General features: G+C 45.3%; 1 protein-coding gene across 4 annotated transcripts; it reads right to left on the bottom strand.

The window, feature by feature from the left end:
- Positions 1 to 873: 873 nt before the first annotated feature.
- RD3 (RD3 regulator of GUCY2D) lies at positions 874 to 20,680 on the bottom strand. 4 transcript variants are annotated; one of them, XM_064509648.1, is made up of 4 exons: positions 20,372 to 20,680; positions 17,315 to 17,368; positions 11,412 to 11,720; positions 874 to 5,069 (listed from the first exon to the last, which is right to left on the bottom strand). In XM_064509648.1, exons 2-4 carry the CDS (start codon positions 17,326 to 17,328, stop codon positions 4,772 to 4,774), a joined length of 621 nt encoding a protein of 206 aa, XP_064365718.1. In that variant the 5' UTR covers positions 17,329 to 17,368; positions 20,372 to 20,680; the 3' UTR covers positions 874 to 4,771. The 4 variants fall into 4 exon arrangements, with proteins under 4 accessions (XP_064365718.1, XP_064365717.1, XP_064365720.1 ...); XM_064509647.1 differs by having other exon boundaries at positions 11,412 to 11,723; XM_064509650.1 differs by lacking the exon at positions 17,315 to 17,368 and having other exon boundaries at positions 20,372 to 20,678.
- Positions 20,681 to 23,934: the final 3,254 nt, after the last annotated feature.

Raw genomic sequence — 23,934 nt, forward strand, 5'->3', positions numbered from 1 at the left:
TCTAGCGTGCTTTCCAAAATGCTTTTTGGGCAAAATCATGGTGCAGTGGTATCCTTTATCTGGGAGGTGAGGCAGAACACAGGAAGATGAGCATGGCCTTCCGTTCAAGGCCCAGCCCTCCATAGCTCTTTTCATAAGAGAGGCCTGTAGCAATGTTTTGAGGAAACAGCATAAGAAACAACAGCGACCGTGCTTGTCCCCTAGTGTGTTTTCACAGCTTCTGGCAAGAAATGGCTCAGGGCCTGTGCTGTAGGCTGCATCCTGACCACTGTGGTTAACTTACCCTCTGAACTCATGTAGTCCCTTTTGGAACCATTTGTCTGTCTGATCTCCACAATGTTCTGAGTGATGTGATTCGCACTTTGGTCATACTTTGGGGGAAAAATGTTTCTTCTTCTTTATCACGTGCATGCTTTGCATATACAATGCTTAGCATGAGGAGCTCTGACCCAACTGTGGGCCTCTGCAAATAAGAAGGGGTTCTAGTATCCAGGATCAAGCACAGAGCTCTAAAAAGTATCTGAAGACAAAATGTCCATTTTGTCACTTCTCATTTTGTGGTAATACTGATTAACCTAAGATGTGCTTGGAACCATGTTGATGAAGACTTAAATTAAAGGTTGTTTCTGTAAACCACTTAGCTTCAGAGAATTTCAGACCTTTGCAGTTGTTTGATTCTAGCTATTTATCTCCTTAAATCTTAGGAACTGTTAGTAGCAAGGTAGAACACAGGCAGCTGCATTCATACCGTGTGGTGAGATGTTTTCTGTTTATCTGAAGTCCCTTTACCCATTCTTGTCCTCTTCCTTTCACACATACATAGTTGTGCAGTAGGCATTGGAACAGCTGTTGTTTTTGGCTAGATGGAGACAATTACATTTCAAGAGATCTTTAATTAAGGACAACAAATACAAAAATTTGGTTTATATTTTACAACTTTGCTTTAATTCTCTTTGATGTTTCATGATGTAATGTAAAAATAGTGCAATCACAGCAGACAGGTATTTCCTGCAAAGCTTACTCTAGTGCCCCAGGGCTTGATGGTGCTGCCCAACTATATACTGATACTGGTGAGGAACTTCGCCTCCTGCACATCTTTGCAGGCTACCGTGACCTGTGTGGGTCAGGCCTGTCAGCGGAGGCAGGGCTGCGTAGTGTTTCTCAGGTAGGTAGCAACTCTGAGGATTTTTAGCCCCTTGAAGTTGAGCAGTGTAGCTGAGGGGCTATAGCGATGTTGTCCTTACTTGTTTGAATGGATAGTAAGTCAAGGGCTGCTTCTTCCCTGGGGTAACAGAATGTCCTTTGGTCAGTGTTGTAACACTAGCATTGATGGGGCAACAGCCAGTGTACTGGGTTGACACCAAAATCCTTGCTCAATTATGAAAGAAGGGTTGAGGATTTGGAATGAGTCTTGTTCAGTTCATTCATTTGTTAGTGGAGCTGTGCTTCTATTTGATGTTTTGTTCTTCTTTAAGAATTAGGATGCTAGACTAGCTCTCAGGAGGGGCTAAGCCTAGTAGAATGGAGAGTCACATCCAGGCTGTGTAGGAATGTTTGTTTATATTTGCAAGTAGTGCAGCCCAAGAGGAGCAGAGCTGTAGAGGAACAGTTGTTGCTGAGGACCTGATGTTCAAACTGTACATGTTTCAGACCTGTGTTAGTCCAGCATCATGGTTTGTTTGCCCATATGCCAGCTGCAGTGAGTCTTCTGGGTTAGCCTTGTCCAAAAGGAATCCAGTTTGCATGGTCTGAGCCTGCTTGGTACCATGAACCACAGCTCAGTAAGTGGGGACAATCAGGAGTTGCATGCTCCTGATCTAAATCAGAATGTTAATATAGCCACACGCTATGTGGCATTAGGCCAAGGGAAGCATGGGTTGTTACCTGTCACTGCATGCTTTGGCCAAAGGAACGGTTATGGTTCTGGCTACTGAATTCCTAAGCAAAGTGAGTGCCACAAGCAAAATGCAGTAGTCGTGCATCCCAGCCACCTCCTCTACCCTGCTTCAGTACCTGCTGGTGCACATGCAGTGCAGAGGGTCACAATCGGCCTCTAAGTAGCTGGCTACAGGCAAGCACAGTACTCCGACAGGTGTAAAAGAAGCACCAGATAGCATGTAATAAGCATATATTCCCTATACTTTGGTACCTGAGTATCTTTTATGATCACATGCTACTGTGAGCCAAGTGTAACTTGCAGAGGAGATACAGTGACAGTGTGCTACTGCTCGAAAGTTTGGATGGAGTTTTATTGTGGAAATAGAAATAATAGGTAAGTCAAGGCATGAATGCTATAGCAGGTACTGCTGCAGCCTGGCTTCTGTATGTGGCTTTGACCAAAGGTCAGATTTGTCTCCTCTTGCTGACTATAAAACAAGAACAGTGTCTATCAGTTAGCTGAAGGTTATTAAAGAAGCGCACACTATGGTTGTAGGGTGCTCTGATAGCATCACCCTTCAGTGGATTTCCTTGGCCTTGTACATTGGTGTAGGGAAGTTAATTGCTCTCGCTTCTCCTCAGGAAAGAATGAGCACATTAGAGATGCTGTACAGTAACAAAGAGCTTTATATCACTGTATCAGAACGACCATCTTCTCCCAGCAGTCCATCAGATATTGCATCAATATAGTCAATACTGAAGGTGTTGAAATAGAACGCAAATGCAAATAAAATAACTAGAGAGCCACAGGGTGAAATTCATGACCCCATCTCAGCCTTCAGTAGCATACAGTGTCTTGCAAATAAATAAAAAGATGCTTAACTTTCTTTAAAACAACATTTTTTTGCAAATGGTGGTGATCCCTTGCTTAAGATCACACAGCTTCTAGATAGCTAAGACTATACTAAATACGACAGACTTTTGTTTTTACTTCATCTACACAGTCACATATTACTGCACAAGGACACATGGCTGAAAAACACCAAGCTGATTGTCAGAAGGCTTTAAACTCTCATTGACCTGGAGTTGAAGTAGCCCAGCCCAAACTGGATGCTGTATTTGGAAGCCCTGAGTTTTTGATGAAAATGGCCTCTGCTTGATGTCCGTAGGAGGGCTGCTGGCAGCAGTGTTTATCAAAGGACTAGAAGCTCCAGCCTGGTGCCAGTGGTAAGGCCAAAGGTTCAGGCTTGGCTTGCCCAGAAGAGAAAGAGGAAGAGCCAGAACCCCACAGTCTGAGAGAGGTGCTAAGGATTCAATCTTGATTTGTTTTATGATACCCTCTCCCACCACTGGAAGAAACTAGATTTATGGTCTAGGATAGATTTCAAGTGCTGGAATTCGTCCCAGGGTTGGCACAGCCTCAAAGAGTTTTATCTTGGCTGTAGTACCCACATGCTGCTGCAAAGATCCCCAGGGAAAGGAGTCAGAAACAGGCAAAAGAACAACAAAGCTAGGGGTCCTCCAGAAGGCTGTATTCCACTGGGATGACTCTCCAAAAGCCAGTCATACAGGGAGATCTTCCTTCCCCACCTCCTCCTGGTCACCACAAAGCATACTAGCTCTTAGCTGCTCTACAGGAACCACAATTTTCACAGTGCCATTCCCTTTCCTTTTCTGGTGAGAGTTCTCCCTAAGGATGCTGAGTTAGATTCTCCTTAGTGGTATTTTCCTGTTTCCTTGAAGTGGCATTTTAGAACTGTGCTGGCCTACAGACTACTCAGTTTGTGTTAAAGATTACATCTCCTGTAATAGTATCAGCTCACTGGCCAACAGCCTCTGATACACAGAAAAGCTCCCTTCTGAGCACTCAAGAGGGAAGGATTAGAGAACAGACCTTCATCCACCAGAGCCCTTGAGTTGCTCAGAGCAGCAGCTTGTTAGTGACCTCAATTCTTTGGCCCGCACAAAGAGCCTTGTAGGCGAATGCTGATTCCCTTCACCCTTCTTCTCTGTACAGTGATCTTGTACTCCACTACTCTTTCGAGCTTGGTGATAAATATTAATTTCAGCCCACCGGGTTATTACTGGGACATGGGGTGGAGCACTTAATAACACAGAGGACCAAGCAGTGTGCTTGACACAGTGCTGATGTATGTGCTGGTTTATCTACACAGCAGGTTGTTAGATTTCTATCATCTGCTCTGCACATGCCAGGTTTAGGGGGTGTTTGCACAAAGAAGAAAATACCCAAGAAACCTGAGCATATACAAACTGCTTGCTGTGGAGCAATGTTGGTTCTCCATCTCAGAAAGCTTGGGTCTGTTTCTACTCAGGTTTGATTGCTAAATAATTGTCAGCAAAAAAAAAAAAAATCTGATTAAAAGCAGTGCTGCATTTACATGTGAAAAGTCTCCTGTAGCACTAAGGAAGGTTATTAGGAAAGTTCAGCTCTAACTCACAGGCCTGATCCTGCAAGCCTTACTCATGCAAGCAGCCTCCTCGCTTTCAGCAAGATTTCTGTAGCCAGCAGCTCTCACGAGTTTGGGCCAAAAGCTTTTATAGATAACTATATCCAGGCTGGGGGGAGGAGGGAAGGAGAGGAAGAGACACATCACAAAACTAATTCATCTCCCACAAGAAAGCAATAATAAAAATGAGATAGTGACCCTTGCCCTTAAGGTTACTGAATCCTACTAAATTAAAGGAAAGGCTAGCATTTTTGGTAATAAATTGTGTCACAGACCGCATGCGTCAGCAGCAGTTACTATGGACACAGCTTCCAAGAGAGGCAGACAGGAAGAGAGAGCTGGAACAAAGAAGAAATGGCAGAGATAAAAAAGGGTTAACTGGGAGTTTAAAAGATCACTGTCTAAAAACCTTGTTGTGTATAGAGTCAGTAATCCTTGGCATTCCGAAATTCTGGCATGCTCCAAACCCTCCTGGTAGGCTGGGTGCCCCGTTCCACATCCTCAGAGATGGTCTTGATGTCACTGATGAACGGGGAAATCCTGGACCGGGATTTAAACGTTGTTAAGGAGAGGCTGGTTTTGTTCTTTGTGTTCCATTGCCTGGCAAGCTTCTTGGCCTCTTCCTCCTCTTTGATCTTCTCAGCGGCTTCCTGCAGGACGGAGCGGAAGAGCCGTGATATTTCCTGCACTTCTGGTTCATATTCAGCAATGAGCTGCCGGAATCTGAAAGCACAGTCAAGGCACAGCTTCGATTAAAAAACATCAAATTAGGGATCGCTGCCAAGTCACAGTGTTAAGCTTGGAACTTGCACTCCCTTGCAAAGTGGGCCTCCCTGGATTGAAGGGGAAAACAACAACAACATGGAGAGGCCATGAAGATATGTTCAAGGTCTCTAAAAATCATAAGAAAACCAGAGAATGCAAGGAAACAGTGAATCACTGTTTCTCATAAGCACAAGAAATAATAGGCAGCGGCAAACAAAGCAAGAAGGTGGCAGGTTTGAAACAGAAGGAAGTGCTCTTTTAATACAATGCTAATTAAATCAGAACTGAGTGCTATCAATAGCTTAAGAAACACCATGATTAGACAAGTTTTTGGAAAATGTGTCCATCACTGCTGATCAAACATGATTGTCCAAATGCAAATTCTGGCTTAAGGAGTCCCTGAACTACTGCTTGGCAGAAGCTGAGGATAAACTAGGGAACGTCCCTGATACCCTTTCCCTACAACATTGCCAGTGGCCACTGGGCAAACTTAGTAAAACTATTCTTTATTATGCATTCGATCATTAATCAATACTTAAATTTACAGAGAGCACAGCCCCTATCAGGGCCAAGCCAGAGAAGTTTGGCTCAAAACCTACTAAAGTCACCTCAGATTTTTCCTACCCATTTAAACTGTTTAGAATCAATTCCTAATTCTTGCCCCCCCCCCCCAAAAAAAAAAAAAACCCTCTGAACTTTGAATATCTGGATGCAAAAAGCTTCTGAGGCATTGTAATTGACTGGCAAACAGGTACTTACACATTGATGCTAACCTGAATCGTCCAGAGCCTGGACGAGCAGGAGAATAGGTCTTGCTGAGGGTTAGCACATACCACAAATCTCTGTTACCACTATATGTTGCAGACATCCCTTCTGCCTTCGGAGGAGGCACTTCAGTAGCATTACTGAAGAGCCAAGAATCCAGTCCTCACAATAAATCTACTTTTCCCTTTGTCCTAATCAGAAACTTAGACAGATGAGTCCATCAAAACCCAAGTCTTTTCCATGTTATTATTATACTGGCGAAAGTGTCTTGAAAGCAACTTTTATTGCACAGGTGAATTTGATGACTCATTCCATTACTTTATCTCCATGTGTGTTTTAAAGAGAGATGCTGTGATATTATATATATCTAAGAGTACATCCTCTTCTTTTGTATTGGCAACTGTGCACCCAAAAGACCTCATCACTGCCTCCAGTTTTAGAGGTTGTGTATCATACTGCTGGTTGGTATCTCCTGATCAGGTGGCTGTGTGTCGGGCTATTGCTAGACCTGTGACTGACTCTGGGAACAGGAGGGAAAATGGGTATAGTGTCCCCCTTAAGCACAGGGCTCTAAAACTAATGCTCTGTGTTGCTAATAACACTCCTAACCAATATATCTGAAATAAATAGTTTTCTAAAATCAGGATATTTTCCACCTTCACAACCATCTGTCTGCACTCTACTTAGCTACAGCAACAAGAACCATGTGGTGAATGCTGCTGTTGCAGATGAGCAGATTTACCTCTAGCTTTTCAGGACCAACACAAGAACTACTTCGTATGGATTTGAGCAGGTCTGAAAACCAAACTGAAAGCAATCCAAAAGACTGTCTGCCAGTCGCCCAAAGAAAGACACCGTCTTTCAGATGGAGAAGGGAAAGGGCACCTTTTCCCCTCCCTGCCAACAGCATGAACTAACTCTTCCCCTTTTAACGCCCACCCAGCTCCAGTACAAGCAGGTTTACGCGGGGGACCAGCCACATACATAGTTCAAAAGGTGCGTATGCAACAAATGTTTCTCCGTAGAAAGAGTGGACAGGTTATCGGGGCTGAGGCTATCCGGGCTAGCTATTCCAGGCCTTGTGTCAGAAGGTAGCAGATGTTTGCTGCAGCCACCTATGCATAACTGAAGCTATTCTCAGCTATCAGTGAAAGCCAGCCAATGCACTGGCTGATCCAGTGGTCTGCTCTCTGTACAATACGCACAACATACAAAAACAGTAAGATCACTGGAATCAAAGAATACGGGTTTGTATCCTGCATGCCATACTAGGAAACAAATACCACACGGCACTGCTCAGTGGAATCAAGCATACAAAATTGCACAAGTCTCACCTATCTTTTAGCATAGGTTAATGCATGAAATAATTAATAGGTTAATGTTGCATGAAATAATTTCAAATCAGGCAACTGCACAAGCTTATCTAAAAATCTCCTAGTAGGGTTTCCTTACCTATCAGAAAAGTATACCTGTTTTATTTGCGAAACAGGTTAGGATACTACTAGTAACTAACCTGTAACATACTATATAAGATTAATGTAAATGTCTCAGATGTGACTGTCAACAAACCTTGAGCCAGCACAGCAGCCTGGTGGCTATATACATGCACACATAGGGATGAGTGCGTTCCCTCATCCAGGCTGTGCTTTAATCACAGTTCAAACAAGTTTATTCTTTAAATTGTGACCCTTCAATTTCCCATAAAGCTATTAGATTTTAAGACTCTGGCTGTACTTTGCACATATGGGCACATTTTTAAGCACTGTCACCTGCCTACCTTGTTCTCTAGGCACCCAGTTCAGTAGGTTTCCTCAGTATGGCCTGAACTTTAAAGACCTGTTAAATCCAATAGAAGTCAGTGGACTTAAACAATATGCTTATAGTAGAGCGCATTCTTGAATGCTTGCCTGAACTGGGAGCTCTAAGTAAGTTTAGTCATTCAAAGAAAACGTGGGATGCTTAGTGCTAGTAATTAGCTGCCGATTCCTGAATCTGTATTTTGAGCAAGATTTCTGGTTATGTTATACAGCCATGAACAGCTTTGCTGGAGAAGGCTACTTGACTCCCAAAAGACTGTGGTATTCACACTAACCACAACACGCAAGATGCATCAACTCAAGCTCAAAATGGTAAACAAATCCATTTCTGATTTTAGTCATTTGTTTTACATTCAGGCACATTATAAAGCCCACTTCCTCTATACATAATCCTTACAAAATTACAGTTCTTAGCCTGCGGTATTAATGACATCGCACATCACCAATATGTGGGTTTACTTTTCCATATTAGGCTTTTTTATTTATTTCTCTTTGGGCAGAGAAGGACAGAAGCCAACAGTTTTATTTTCGCTGAAACTGAAAGAAAGCAAACAGACCACAAAAGCTGAACAGAACTAGGTCTCAGAGTCAAAATGGCAAAATCTAGCATTCTGTATTTGCAATGCTAGTAGTCTACTCATTCAGTTTAACCATGGCACTTAGGTACTACGGGCCTCACCAAAATCATTGTCATTTCCTTCAAATGACAATCTCATAAAAAAGGAGACTCTGTATGATACGAACAGAACAAACTCTGCCATCTTCCAAGACACACGCTACTTGTGTCGTTTAAGTATTATATGTTTGTGAGTAGATCAAAAAGGACACCAGCTCTTCAAACAGCAGAGAGTGAAGGGAAAGGATCAAGCCTTATATGTCAGAGACAGAACCAAGGCCTTCTCTGAAGCACATGCTCAGCACTGGAATTTCCAAATGCAAGATTGTAAAATTTTTTTTTGGGGGGGTGGAAGATTTTACTAAAAGTTGCTAGATATTAGAAGGTCACAGGGTATTCAAGAGGGAATATCAGAAGTGCAATGATCTTCTGATTAAATACTTGACTGGAAGTCTGAAGATTTTAACTGAATTCCTAACTATCATACTCATCTTGTACAATTTTGGGAAAGGTATTAAAATGTCTACATTATCTCACTTTGAGATGGGAATTAATACCAACTTTGATTGTCTTTCAGTTAGATTGCATGCTCCTTCCTTATTCAGTACATGTTCAGTTCCAAGCATGGCAGGTCCGACTCTTTTTCATTATTTCCAGATCAGCAATTGAAGATTTCTGAACCACAGACCTCTCAATTAGAAGGTAGAGGAGAGGAAGGTTCAGCTGTTCACTGTCTCTTCCAATAGAAGAAAAAAAGTAGTTATTGAATAAAACGTGTACACATTTAAGACAGACAAAACAAAATACAGTTTACTATAGCAAAACTGTAGTTCAGATGTGGAACTCTGCCACGGGATGCCACCAATGCTAAAATTTTACATGTGCTCAGAAAAAATAACTGAAGAAAACCTAATGAAAGAAAAAGCCCCATAGGACAATTGTATACAGAGGTACCACTTCTGGCTTATAAAGTCTTTAAGTCACAGTAGATTGGAGACTATACAGAAGATGCTGTAATCGTCCATCCTGTAGTATTTGCATGCCTTGTTCTTACTCTTCTCCCTATACAGATGCTACTGTCCACCACCTCAGATACTAGACTGCACATTAGATCAAACAGACCTTTGACCAATCCAGTTCTGTCATTCTTATGGCTATCACATTCCTTTCTCAACCATTGAATTGAAATCATAAAGGCAATGCAAGCCTAACTTTTTTTTAAACATGGCTCTGCTAACCACTCAAACTCCATGGTATGGAGCAACAAAAAACATGTCGCTTCTTGAATGATGCTGTAATGCAATTTATAATAGCTTATAATGGCAATTTGCAAGAGTCTTTTTTAAAGCATGTTTTTGTCCTTTGCCATAGTTATGCCACATGCAGCCCACCAATACTGCTGAGTGGGTTTATATACTGTTAACAGTAGGCTGAATCCTGAACAGCTAGAAGCTGTGGAAAAACACAAGCACTCTTGTGCGTGATCTGGCTCAGCAACGCAAAAAAAATTCTCTTTTCTGAAGCAGAAGAGGAACTTGTGAGGCCTCCCATCTCCAGTGACAGAAGCCTGCTCTCATGGAAATACCTGCCTGCCAGACAGGCATTGCTCAGTGCTCCTGAGGAAGGCAAAAATAACCCTGAACCCCAAGGGGTTTACAGTGGCTTGTTTACAGCATGACTTAGAGTTATATAAGCAAATATAAGGCAAGTGCTATTCCCAGCAAACTTTCACAGGAGAGAACTTGGCCCCTGAATGATCCGAAATCTCTGATTCTGCCACCATGGCAACCTTTGCAAGAGCCAAATCCTGGTGCCTACTCACTTCCAAGGTTCAGCCCTGGACAAGATGGGGGCTGGAAAGGGAGCTTTGGCATCCCTGTCAGGCCCCACTGTAAGACAGAGGAACAACTGCTCCCAGCACTCTCACAGTTGCAGTTCAGAAGCTGTAGATTTATTTGTTCAAGGGAAGCAGGTGCCAGCAGATTGCAGTGAGAGACTGCAGGGTGCTGAGCACCTCTGCATATGTGGCCTGCCACAGTTGTCTTCTTAATAGTTCCAACCACAGGACATGCTGAAAAGCGGAAGTGGATAATAAAGGCTCATTTCACTACTTCACTTTGGCTAGGGTGACTTAAGAGTCATCACTCCTCACCTGCACTGGGCTAAGCAAGAGGAAAAACATGCTTGGTTTAATAATAAATAAATGGGAACAGACACCTCTCTCCCTTCCAGTTTGCATGCCTACTGCAGGCTTAGATCTATTCCTGATCACTGTCACAAAAGGTTACTCAGCCAGCAAGCAGCAATCCCCTATCTAGCACCTGGCAGGCTCAACAGCAAGGCCATGAAGCTGTGTCGACATCTACACTGCAAAAGGCAGAAGCACCTCCTCACTGTTCAGCCAAACTGCATGCCCCACCTGCATCCTGCTCCATGCCGAGAGAGGCCCCAAACATGCACTCCCTCCTTTCCCTGGGAAAACCAGGCTCACAGGCTGAAAAGAGCAAGAGGATCTTTTGCTTCCACCAGACAGTGTGGGGACACATGCCCGTGCAGACCTGCTGCACAGCTTAAAGGATAGATGACCCTAGTCAGAGTAGACAAACACTAAAACAGGCTGTCCAGAGGCTGTAGAATCTCCGCTTTGGAGATATGCTACACTGGACAGGACAAGGCCTAGAGCAACCTGATCTAATGTCGAAGTTGGCCCTACTTTGACTGGGATGTTGAACTGGATACCTCCAGATGTCCCTTTCAAAATGAATTATTCTAAGACTGAAGCAACAGCCATCATGATACTTAAATCAGTAACTCTGTTCATCAGGCAACATGAAGTTTGTCAGGCTGGTCAGAAACATAAAGCACTTGAGCCACTCTCTGGGGGAAGTGGCATTTAGTAGCTTTTTGAAGAAAGTGATACCATGTTAAACTAACTTAAAACATTAGATCTCTCTTCTTCCAGAAAGGTATTGTCACAACGTGATTTATGATACAGGATGACAAGTCTTGGTTTGTGTTCTAAGAAACTCACAGTCCCTCCTTGCATACCATAAGCGGAAAGGGGGAAAGGAAGAGTGTATATCATCAGATCTTTTACTGTACCTTAATATGACAGGTCCACAGTAGGAAGGATGTATTTTGCTACACATATCCTCCAGCTGCAGCCGTTCTCCTGGGCTGATATCATAGCTCTGCTTTGGATAGCTGACCAGCCAGCCGTAGTCCACCCCAGTCTTGATCTTGCGATACTCATTCTCCCGCTCTCGCTGCTGCTTCTCTGCCTGCTTGATTTGCCAACTCAGCTCCATCATTAGCGTCTCAGCCACCATCTCTGTGGGGTTCCTTTGGGAAATCCGGGTTGGGGGCTCGTTCCACCTGAACCAGGATGCCAGTGACATAGTGCCCTGCGTTCTTCTTTGGGAGCGGGATGGGAGGGAGAGAAAAAGAACAACATTGCCATGATCAGCACAGTTCAGACAACAATATTCTCCCTCCACACCCCTCAAATCTGTTGTTCATGTAAAAGTGCTACTGAATTAGCCACTTGGAACCAGCTGAGCACCTTGAGAAGTCTCACCCCTAGCAGCCAGTTTGTGCAGAGGAAGAGGCAAAGTGCACAGGGGCACCGTTACCCTTGAACCTCCAGTCATCACATAATTAAAATCACAGTCACGGTCCCCCCATCTGAAGGCAAGCCAACAGGATACCTGCTCCCTCCAGGTTAGGCCAGGGAAGCACACTCTACCCCAGGGAAGAGCTGAGGCTAGGGCTCGCCTGTCTGAACCCTCACCAGAGGGCATGACCCTGCAAAAATTCAACATACAGAGTCAAGTGTTTACAGGTATTCCTGGGAGCCACGTTTCAGCCAGCACTGGATCCTCGGCAGGGAGGTCAGGATGGATGACCTGGTCTGGTTTGCTGCTACCATAGCAGAAATGGTAGAGCTCATCTGTACTTAGCCTGCGCTGGCAGGAGCAACAGTTGCATTAACTACAAGGTCAGGCAGAGCTTTTAAAATTATTTAGAAAAAGAGCTGCACACAGAGGGAGAGGCTACACCATCTTCTGCAAACAGAGCCCAACTGCTGGTTATGCTGGAAGAGCACACCTTAGGCACTACCACCAGTGCCAGGGGAACGGAGGCTGGGCTGGCAGGGAAGTGGCAGCACACCAAGGTTTATGTTGTTATTATTTCCAAGAGAGATGTTTCTGCTGCTGGGGATTTATGCAGCAGTTGGAAGGCAGAACAAACAGCACCAATCAGCTCAGCAAAGGACTGAATTAACTCCCCTCCTATCCAGTCCCTTCATGTAGTCATTTTAAGATGACGAGGCATGGAACAAAGTTATTAACTATTGTATTTGAATTCAAAGACAATGGAGTCCAAAGCAGGCACTAGGGACCTGAACGGGAGCAAAACAGCATCTGTTTCTTCACACAGCACACTTATGTGCCTTGTTCCTCCCACCCATCAGACCCCAGGGAGAAGGGCTGGCACAAATTATGGCTGCAGTTGGGATTACCAAAAGGCTATTCCTAGCAGCAGCCCAATCAGAACATGGCATCAAAAGTTAACATACGGGCAATGGATTAAAGAGCCTGATTCCACATGGTCTGAGCAAATTCTTACCACTTAGAGACACAACCATGAAGACAGATATAACAGGGAGAAAAATACTGCTTCTGATTTATGTCATCTTGGGGCCTGGAGTCTTTAGTCACTGTGCAAATCACCAGAAGTTCACAACTACCCAGTATTCTCACTAAAGCTGAGAACTAGGAGCTCCTGGACTCCCTAGTGCCAAGAAAACCATTGGCATCTGCATTGGATGAGAAGGTTCCTTCTGTTGCTTCCATGCCTTTGCCATTTCACCTTCCAGTAACACTGTCTTGTTTTCTTTCAGAAATGTTCATATTATGTAAATATGCCACACCATTAAAGGAAAATGCTCCAAAAGCCTGGATAGTCTGTACAGTGTCTCACGTCTGAAACAACTTCAAGGCCTACTCCTTAGACTTTTCTAGAATCAGTAAGTTTGGCAAACTGCATGAGAGGACTGGTTTCACCAATCCAACATCCTACCTCTCACAGCAAGCAATACCTGTTTCTTCAGAAGGAAAACATAAAAGACAGAACACTTCCACAGGACTCAGATCTAGCTGCCTAGGCTTGTAAGGCTGCATGAGCGCTTCTTGGACTGTATGAACAGCAATGGCTTTGCTAGTTTACAGTGCTCATTATGAAGGATCCCTGTAGCAACTGGCTTTTGGCCTTAAGTACCAGTTATGATTGCTCTTATGATACCAGCCATAGCCAGCAGCTACTGGAAGTCATTCTGCTCCTAGCTAATGTCTATGTTCTGCAGGAGAGGCAGCAGCAGGTCCTTTCATTTGCTTTCATCCCTGGGTGACCCCAGCTACCAGCCATCTCTTGCTCTCGCATCATCACAGCGCTTTGGCTGCCTGCTGCTGGCTTACCTGCCCAGGACACATGAGTGAACTCAGGCTGGAACTGATGTGCTGACAGCTTCGACTCTACAATCCTACTGACCTAAAATGTACCAGGATCTTGTTACATGCCAGCCTCTATTCATCACTACAAGTTTTTAAGGGTGAAGATCCTGAAAGCCTAAGACCTCTTCCTTTGTCTTATCACCCCCTGTGTACGGTATAGTTGAGCCCCCTGCTAGCAAGTGAGCAGCAGAACAGATCACAAACTCTTGCAAAAGGATTTAAAAGCTTTCTGTCTGTTTTCAGCTCATGTGACAATAGCAATTTATCATCAGCTTTTGCAGGTATCTGACCAATTTACATTATCATTGCTATTATCATCTGTACCTTCACCTGATGAGGCTGAGCATGCCCTATTGCTTGTGGTATTTTACCAGCCAAAGGGTTAGCTTACTCTGTTTTTATTCTGGCTATGACCTGGTCTTATGCTGGTTTAACTCTGCTGACTTCAATGGAGTTAGCCAGGGGTAAGTCAGTATAAAAAAGCACAACTGTGAAGCTGAGACTGTTCTGCCTCCTCCCAACTACTCCTAGCTCACCAGCTATTTCATTAGAAGAGAGATGAAGGGGTAATTTAGTGGTCAGAACTGGGAAACAGAGCAAGGAGGAGGCCTGGGCTCTGACTTGACCCACCCTGGCTTTCATATGGTTCTGGGCTCTTCTTGCTGCCTTTTTGCTTCATCTCACAGTCTCGCCTCAAAGCAAGCTGTTCTGTGCAGGGAGGACTCTTTTGCCCAGCACTTATGCTGGGCATCAAGGCAGTTCTGCAGAGAACAATCAGTTGGAAAAATATTTCAGATATATTGTCAGAGCAAGGCCTGCTGAACCCAAGCTTGGCACTAACAGAGAGTTCTCATAAAACACTAGTGACAAGCAGATTAGCTCTTGCAAAAGAACACATGTAATATGGGAACATGGATACCACCGACTCCAGACAAGGCTTGCACTTATCTCTTATGTGTTATGTGAAAATCCACTTCCAAATGAGAAGGGTATGAAGTAAGGAAAGCACCTCACTTGCAATTGAAATGGCTGGTTCTCAAATGAAGGAAAATCTTATCCAAGCATTTTATGCACAGTGGCAGCTTGTGCTGACTGTTCCTAAGGGAGCCTTGTTTGTATGAGATTGTTTCCTTCCCCATTCCTCATCCATCATCTCCTCCTCCTCCTCCTCCTCCTGAGAGCTGGAAACTGGCCATCTCTATTTAGCAGGATTGACAAGCCACCACTCTTCCCAATACTGGTCCTTGCAGCCTGCAGGAGGTACTGTGGGCTCCACTAATTGTAGCTGCTGTTTTCAATTTAAAGTTCACATGCAGACTAATCATTAAATGACTCAAAATGGCTTTCCTATTAGGGAAGATTCAAAGGACTGTTAGCAGGATGTGGCCAACTAAGGGGAGGAAAAGGGTTCAGAATTACCTTCTTATTGAGGAAAAGGACAAAAGTGCACTTTGCAAGCATTCATGTTAAAATTATTCAAAGAAAGAAATCATCTGATATTTATGCTGTACCGTTGGCTGGTTTTCTGGTCCTTTATAACAGGTTATCCTGGGTGCTGACTTTAATCCAGATCATGAACTGGTCAAGTGTTACTCAAGCAAAATTTTAGAGTGGTTTATTGAAGTTCCACCCAGAAGCGTTCTGAGTTAAGATTTCTGTGTCATTGACTGTACTAGAAGTCAAACCTTCCCTTCACACTGTTGACTACAAGTCTGGCCAGCTACCTCACAGGGTTGTGAGCATCCTTTCACCTTAGTTACATTAAAGCCTGGAATTCCTGGCTTCTCCCTCACACACAGCCTCTGAGGATTTCCTTCAATTTTTAGTGGTTGTTAGTAAGTATCTTTGAGACTTTCTCAAGTAAAAGTTTCCTTTTAGCTTTAGTTAAAAAGAAACTTTTTGCTCTTTCCAAATCTCATTTCTCAACATTGCCAGCAATTCCTGCATTTCTCTCCTTCCCACCTCCTCTAGAGTTTTCTCCATTCTGTTCTCACCACATGCTCTGTACTACTACCCCACTTCTTCCACCTCTCCCCTTTAGCTTTGCCCCTATTTCCCCCTCTGCTTCCCACTCCTTGCTCCAGACACTGCATGAAGGAGTCAGCAGTAGTATCAAGGTCTCCTTGGCTTACTCGGTTTCTCACCTTCCCAAAACAGGATCGCAGCCTTTCCTGGCTCTTTTACTAGCAAAGGGAATATTCTTCTGTAACTTGCTCTCTGGCTATTGTTTGGTCAACTAGAGGCTGTTCATATAACCAGACAGACATCAGTCTCCTTCAAGCTCTTAGCAAGTGGCAATCCTGACTGCAAGACTTGTAACATCAAGGCTGCTTTCTGGTAAGCCACGAGTAAATTAGCAGCACCTGCTTCCCTTGTAGAAACTGAACTTCTGAGAATGAAGAATTCCCTTTCCATTGATCCTTCTCAGGGTTTCCAGCTTCCAAAGCCCTCCAGGACTGGAAAGGAGTAGGCAGAGAGTGGGATCTGCATTTGTGAAAAGTGAGAATACAGCTTGGCTCTCTATAAAGGTATGTTCTCAGTTTGACAGGTCTCCTGTGGTTTGCCTTTCTCTTAGCAGTCTGTTAATCCAGGAATACTACTGATAATCCTTACTGATTTACAGTAGTCCTAGGGGTATGTCAGCTGTGTCAGGGCAGAGGGAGAAAAATCTTGAGGGCTTAGACGACTAGGAGCCTAATCCAAAGTCCGGTGACGTCAGCGGAAATACTGTCATTCATTTCAGTTGGCTATAGATAGAGTCCTAGGAAATTCACTGTCAGCCAGGCAAAGCGTGCCGACAAATTGGGCTGAGGAGCTAGGAAATACCTTCTCTCCCATCCTGTGGGTGGTAGTTTCTTACTACTAGCGGCAGAGCAGAGAATGTATTCCACGTTATGAGCATACCTGTTCTCTTGTTTTGAAGGACACAAGCTATTTGTGGACAAAGAATTTTCACAGGGGTTAATATATATCCAAGGATATGACCCTGTTTCAAGTAGCAGGGAGTTTTGAATAACAGAAGCGTAGGGGATCAAGCCGGTACTTTAAATGAAACATTTATTGTCAAGTCTTCATGGCTGCAGGTGTTAAAGGATGACAGACAGAGCCTGACAGCAGTGTCTAAGAGAGAGCTAACAGGGGCAGGGACACTCTGGCACCCAGCAGGCACTCACATGCCAGGCAGCGCTGACTCCCCACCCGCCCTTGCTTAGGGCTAGACCAGCCTGCTGCAGTCTGATGGCTCCTGCCACTGTGTTAGCTTGCTTCTGAATGACAGGAGCTCTCAGAGATGTGTGAGGTGCATGCTGCCATTCTGCATACAGTCTGATTTTCACACTCTATATGATTTTTTTCTCCACTAGACTCTGCACTCTCAGCATTATAGAAATGGGCTGGCTCTTTGTCTGGTGTAACTGCCACAGAGTTATGAGTCACTTAAGCCATTTGTGAATGTGCTCAATGGTTAAAAAAATAAATAAAAATAAAAATCACCTTTTAGGTAGCATAACAGAAGGGCAGCCAGAGCATATCTTGCTGCAGGAGGTGCTGCAAGATAAAAGAAAAATAAAAATGATACCATTTCTACCAGAGGAACATTTGAGTGGCCTTTTGAAACTGCCACAATGGTTATGGCATACATTGTTACATCACATTTTCTACAGGTAGTAGCTCTGAAAAATTTCTTTGTAATGAAACTCTTTAAAATTGAGAATACCAGTAAAATGTTGCTGTGACTTCCCCTACATTTCTGTAGTTTCTAATACATCCTTCAAGCATTGATCTTTTAGAAAACAAATATTTCTGGTACATTTCACATCCGTACTTAGATTGCAAGAGCACTGAAGAAACAAGAACTTGGCCTGAGCTGGGCTCAGATGTCAGCGAGAAAGCTATTTTTAAATGACCAATCAAAACAACAAAAGCAGAAAAGGTAGCTGACTGAAACTGGTACAGCTTCATGATCTTTAGTGCAGCTGGACTAATATAAAACGGATTCCCTTCACTGAAAATAAATAAATAAATAAATAAATAAAGAGCTCTGTTAATTATCTCCAGGTGAAAACCCAGCCTACAGAGCTTGAAGGAAAAGCAAAGGAAGAGCCCAAGAGCCTAGAGCTCTCGTTATGACGGGGGCTCTCTACATAAGATAATCTTCATGTTATCTGCAGTAGCAAAAGGGTGGGTGCTTTTCAAATCTGCTTACAGAGCATAGTAGCATTTTACAGTTTGCCTACTTACCAGAGCAAATAAGTTCCATCTGCTGAGTACCAGGACTATTTCTACGCCAAATTCCCACTCATGTTTTAAACAATAAATATTTTCTAATACCAACCATAAAAATATCATATAAGAGTTACACTAGACTGTTACTTAAACCTACCAAAGCTAGGAAGTTAAAACACACACTGATCTGCTCTGTTTTTTCACTCAGACGTGGCTACCTTGCTGCGGTGGTACATCAAACACCTTCAATACTGTAGTCTAGTTTTATCTCTGCAGACTGCAAAGTCAAGCTTTCAGCAGTATAAAGGGACCTGAAGTATTCTTCACCAGTCATGTAAATGAGAAATCACAAGTAAGAGAGGCACAGAGCTTTCCTATTATTAAAGCTACACAAACCACAAAATGCTACCATAAAGCACCAACAAACATCTGATGCAGGTCTCCAACACAAAATGATTTAAGAGACCTCCAGCTCACCCTTTTCTATTCTTCTATTATTTTTACTATACTCTGTTATTAAAGGGGCAATAACGTCACAAATTTTGGAGTTTCTAATATTATCATTCACAGTAAATACTTATATCTATAGAATTATACGAGCTTGAAAATGTACGAGCTTGAAACTCAAGACCCAAAAGCACATTAACCCCAGTTGTCAGGTCTGCTGAAGTATTTCTTATTTATATACTGCGGCATAGACTGGACTAAGTTCTGTGAAAACGGGTAGGGGAGATGTGCATTCCTCATCCAGTTTGAGGACTGATTCTGCCATGAAAGCGAGTAGCTCACTGCATCATAAGGTGAGAATCCATGTTAACAGATGCCTGTATATTTCTGTTCAGTGATGAATCTTGGCTACAGTATCAATCAGAAAGAGTATTTACTGGAGAGCCTCAAAGTCTCACTCAGTCTTAATTCACAGCAGCACTATTAACCTATGTGGGAGTTCTACTCATGCTGGAGAATACAAGGATCAGTGTTGAAGTTTGGTCCTTGTGACAGAAGTTACTTAAAAATACACATTGTTTTAAAATTAGCACTCAGAAGAAGAATGCTAGACTTACAGCACAAAAACTTAAGCCTCTCTCCATAGAGATCACATACAGCACAGGGAGCAACAGGCAGAGCTCTGGGAAACCTTGTGCTTCCCATCTGCGACAGCTGTGTGACCCACCTACAGCCTGTCCGCAGGCAGCAGCCATCCAAGGAGCGACCAGCGCCGTTGCTGCCTTGAGCGAGACTTCAATTAATGTGGCAGCACTAAGAGCCGTAAAGGTGCAGTCCATGCAGTCACTCACGCTGCCATCAAGCCAAAGGCATCTGAGTGACCTGAGTGGTACCACTAAGAAGGCTCCTAATTCTGGACTTCAGCACTCAAAGACACTCAGCCGGGCAGGCATCAGATCAGAGACAGGCTGCACAAACCACACTTTCCTCCCAATTTCCTTCTCTTTATGTAACCAGCTACCCAACACGAAGCCACTGGGAAAGCTGCCCGCGCGCCCCAGCCCCCTGCCCTGCCCGCGCACCCCGCTCACCTTGGCTCGCCAGCGCGAGCGACCTGAGAGAGGCCTGGCTCGGAGTCAAGCCCTCGAAACTAGCACAGCAAACTTAAACCAGCGTGTGGGTATGGATTAGCCCTGGTGACCAGCATTTAAAGGGATAACAGCTGAGCCGGCAGCTGATTTCCCTTCGCTCTAGCACCTCTAAAACATACAACCGCCTGTCAAGAAGGTGACGCCCATTGACTTGGCCGGACTTTGGTATCTGTTTAAAAATCCTTCCCAAAACTGAGGACTTTGTGGGGCGTCCACATCCCACTCTGAGCCGATACTCGGAGGAGATGGACGCGTTTACACAACTTGGGCTTTACAGCACCGTTAAACCGCGCTCGCTCCTCCGCTGCCCCTCCACTGCCCGGTGCCCGCTGCCGGGGCGGCCGTTGGCGGCCGTTGGCGCTAACGCTTCTGCCCCGGCGGAGGGCGCGTAGCGCGCGCGACCGCCCGCTCCCTCGCGGGGCAGCGCCGCGCCGCCGCCCGGGGCTCGCTGCGCCGGCGCCGCCGCCGGCTCTCACCGCCCCGGGGCGCCTCCTCGGCCGGGCCGGGCAGCGACCACCGCCGAGCGCACCAAGTCCCCGGAGGGCCGCCCGCCGGAGCTGCTCAGCAGCGCAAACGCCCCCTCACCCTCCGCTCCCCTCCCTGCGGGCGAAGCCGCCGGCCGCTTCCCTGGAAGGGCCGGGGAGCACGGCGGGGCCCTCCGCTGCGCGCCACCCCCGTCCCGCCGCGCCGCGCCGGGCCCGCCACGGCCCACGCGCCGCCGCCTTACCGCGGCCTCCCGCTCCCGTCCCGCCGCCGAGGGAGCGGCCGGGCGGCGCTGCCTCTCGCCGCCGCTCCGCCGAAGTTGAGCGGAGCCGCCGCTCGCCGCCCTGCGCCGGCGGCTCCAGGCGGGCTGAGGCGCTCCGCGCTCCCCGCCGCCGTTGCCACGGCGACCGCGCCAAACCGCTGCGGCCGGGCGGCGGCGGCGAGCGCCGCTGGGGCGGGCGGGGAGCTGGGGCCGCCTGGGTAGCGCCGCCGCTGCCCCCTCTGATTTCGAAGCCCTCCTCGGAGTGTATTTGCAGCCCTGGCTGTGCCGTGATAAATAGTGGCACACACTGCCTGGCGTTTGAGAGTAAATGGGGTGGGGTTTTTTGCCGTGGTGTACAGTAATAAACGGCAATAGCTGTACAACATCCAGCAGGCTTCGGTCTGGGGCACAGAGGTTTTGTTGGTTTGGGGGGGATGAAGAAGGGCGAGGTGTTGGCACAGCTGGGAGAGAGGCACCGGAGGTGGCAGGATGTGGGAAACGTGCTGGCACGGCCGCAGAGGAGCTGTTGTGAGCAGTCAGAGGTGGGAAGGTGAGGGACAGGCGGTGCGGGAGGCTGATACTTCAGCTGAGAAATAAGCACACTCTAAGAACAGGTTTGGGCACTGGGAATAAAGGAGAGGGTAGATTTGGGAAATGCTAAGTGATTGTATTTAGTAAGAGGTCAATAAAGAGAGGAGTCAAAAATGACCTGGAGACCCGAGAAGCAGGGCGTTCGGTGGGGTTGGGGAGGGTGAGGAGCAAGGCCACATGCCGCCCACAGCACCCCGCGCCCGAGGAAGGCACCGCGCTCTTGCTCCCACCCACAGCCTCATCCGCGAAGCCAAACGGAGAAGACTGTGGCAGGTCCTCACGCTGGGCGTGCGCCATGCCATGGCTCGCGTCGGGGGCGAAAACCGAGCAGAGCCCTCCCGTGGTCACCGAGCAAACCCCACGAATTCAAGGGGAGTAGAGCTGCACCAAGGGGTTGCAGAGCTGAGGCCTTGATTAAGGAAAACACGGAGACTGTGACACTACCTAAACATGTGTGTAAAGTCAAGCACATACTGAAAAGCTTTGCTAAATCACAGCCAAAACTCAGGTGTTGTGGTATTTGTACAGTAAATACATAGCGAAAGGACAGTGGAGATTCAGTCCATTTAAGTCTGTACGGTCCTTGCATAAATCAAAACAGAGGGAAGGAGGAATCTAAATTTCCAAACAGACCAGCTAAACAATTACAGGTTACAAGATGGCCATTGCAGTTGAAATTAAAATGTATGAGGAGGGATTTTTTTAACAACTAGTTTATTATTAGATCAAATAACCAGACTAACAAAGAGATTAGAAGCATTTTCTGCTCTAATTATTTATGGAGGATTATACATCTGTCTTCAGCTTCAATCCTAGCCCAGCAGACTCCCCAGTATATAGAAATTTATAACATTGTGCATGTGCTCTGTTCAGCACAGGATTGTTGGGCTTTAATTAAAAGTCATCTTACATGGCTAAGGACCTTTATATTTTCATCCATTAAAACCTACTTCAAAAGTCATCAACTCTGACTAATGCAGAAAAAACTCAGTCTTGGGAACACTTAGGTACCAGGTAAATGAGTTGTTATATTTTCAGCACAGTGGATTCCTAGGAAATTCCTGCCATGAATCACAAAAAACAATGACTGGGGAACATTTTCAGGAGCATTTCTTTGGAAATATATATGCTTCAGAACAGAAAAATCATTCATCTCTCCTATAACTGATTTAGCTGTTGAAACCAAGGGTGCTTATATTGTTGTACTGAAATGACTTAGCTGATCAGTCAAAGTTGTATCATCAGTTGCTTAGTAGCACTACTCTGCTAACATAGATGGAGTAAAGCTTTATTTAGCAGTATGTTTTTGCAGATATGCCGTGACAGTCTTGAGCAAGTAAGTTGTAGTACTGCCCATCTGGGACTGTTGTTTTCCATCATTTATCAAATTCTGCCCTGCCTCGCCAGTGCCCCCGTGATATTAGCTGCAGTACCTTCACGCTCCAGTGTCAAACACATAGACCTCTGGCACTGACACTGAAGATGGACCTCTTCAGTCAGTAGTAATCATCCGACCATTATTTTCTGCGTGGGTCCAACCACAAGCAAATCACCTCACTTAATCACTGACAGAAAAACAAGTATTTTGTAGTAGGGTTATACTGGGCCTGCTGTTTTTGGTTAATTTACCAAAGTGTGTTAGTGAATGTAATGTGACTCACAGAGGGAGCATTGCCACTCTCAAAGGCTTAAGACCTAGCTTGGAAATGTGCCACTTTCATAGCTATTTGTTGTATTTTTGTAGTGCTTATTTTTCCTTAGCAAAGCAGTTTTTCATTCACTGGGAATCTTCTTCCTGCTGTTCGCTTCAAATCCAGTCAGCCCACCCACACAAAAGTACACTATGAGGAAAAAGAGAAAGTTCATTCAGTCTTTAACAGCAGTCCCCAGTCTTTTCGTAGCTGAGGCTTATTTGAGGAAAAACTGGTGATGTTACTGTGTCTCTTGTACTGAGTCTCTCTTTCTCCCCCCCTCATTGTGGGGCTGCCCCTTCTTCCCTCCACATGCTATTTTTAGGTGCTGCCATGAGATGCAGAGACATACAAGCTGTGCATACTGGCTGTGCAGCATCTGTCCATCGAGGCTTTAATGCTTGGGTTCGATACGTTAGCTGCTGTGGGCTGTCACCTCACCCAAGAGGCATCCCACCAGGAACCATTGATCCAGAAGGTTAAAAAAATTCAGCTCAGCAAATATTCTGCAGTATGCTGGGTCACTAAAAGAGGTAGATACTTGGGTATTGTGTCACAGGACACAGCTGGATGGAGAACGGGTGTACAGACCTTCTCAGGAAAACCTGTTAGAGGAGGAGATAGGTCTACTACAGGGAGCCTAATACTCCTACTACACAAGGGACTCCTGTCTTTTGATAAGCATATTATAATGTTCTTGCAAGGGCATCTCTAAAGTGAACTGCCTTTCTCCTCTCACCTTCTAGCAGCTCCTGAGTTGCTGTATCTGATCAGGCTCTGAGGCTGGTCTTTTGCTCTCCTTCCCCCTTTTAGGAGAAAATGAAAACCTAGAGATCCTGAAGTCATAGAAAACAGAATCATGAGGCTCTAAAATGGCAGGAATAGAAAGAGATTGCTTAAAAGGAGTATTAACTACAGTAACAGGAAGAAATCCAGGCAAGAGAATGTAGGCAGACACTATGCCTTCAGAAAAAAGATCTGTATCATGGGCAGATAGTTTTTGTAGACAGTGAGTCCCAAAACTCATTGTCTACAATGTTTGCTTCGCTGTTAGAGAGGTGGCATGAATTACCTGCGAGGAGCATCCACCACTAACCTCCGTGTCACTAGGAGGTCAATGCATACAAGCCTGCCTTTGCTGCATCTGCTGCCCACCCAATGCTGCCAGCATTAACTGCATATCACTACTGATAAAGCGTAGCCAGCAAAGGGAGGTGGGATGTACACTGAGCCTTGTGCACTTCAGGGCACCTTTAACTCTGA

This window comes from Dromaius novaehollandiae, chromosome 3 (assembly GCF_036370855.1).
Source record: "Dromaius novaehollandiae isolate bDroNov1 chromosome 3, bDroNov1.hap1, whole genome shotgun sequence".
Classification (NCBI taxonomy): Eukaryota; Metazoa; Chordata; class Aves; order Casuariiformes; family Dromaiidae; genus Dromaius; species Dromaius novaehollandiae.

What these genes read in the sequence shown, in the direction of transcription:
- RD3 (XM_064509647.1), bottom strand. An exon ending in TGTGGACCTGTCATATTAAG is followed by an intron (nt 5,070 to 11,411) that starts GTACAGTAAAAG and finishes CTGTGCTTTCAG; the next exon opens with ATTCCGGCAGCTCATTGCTG.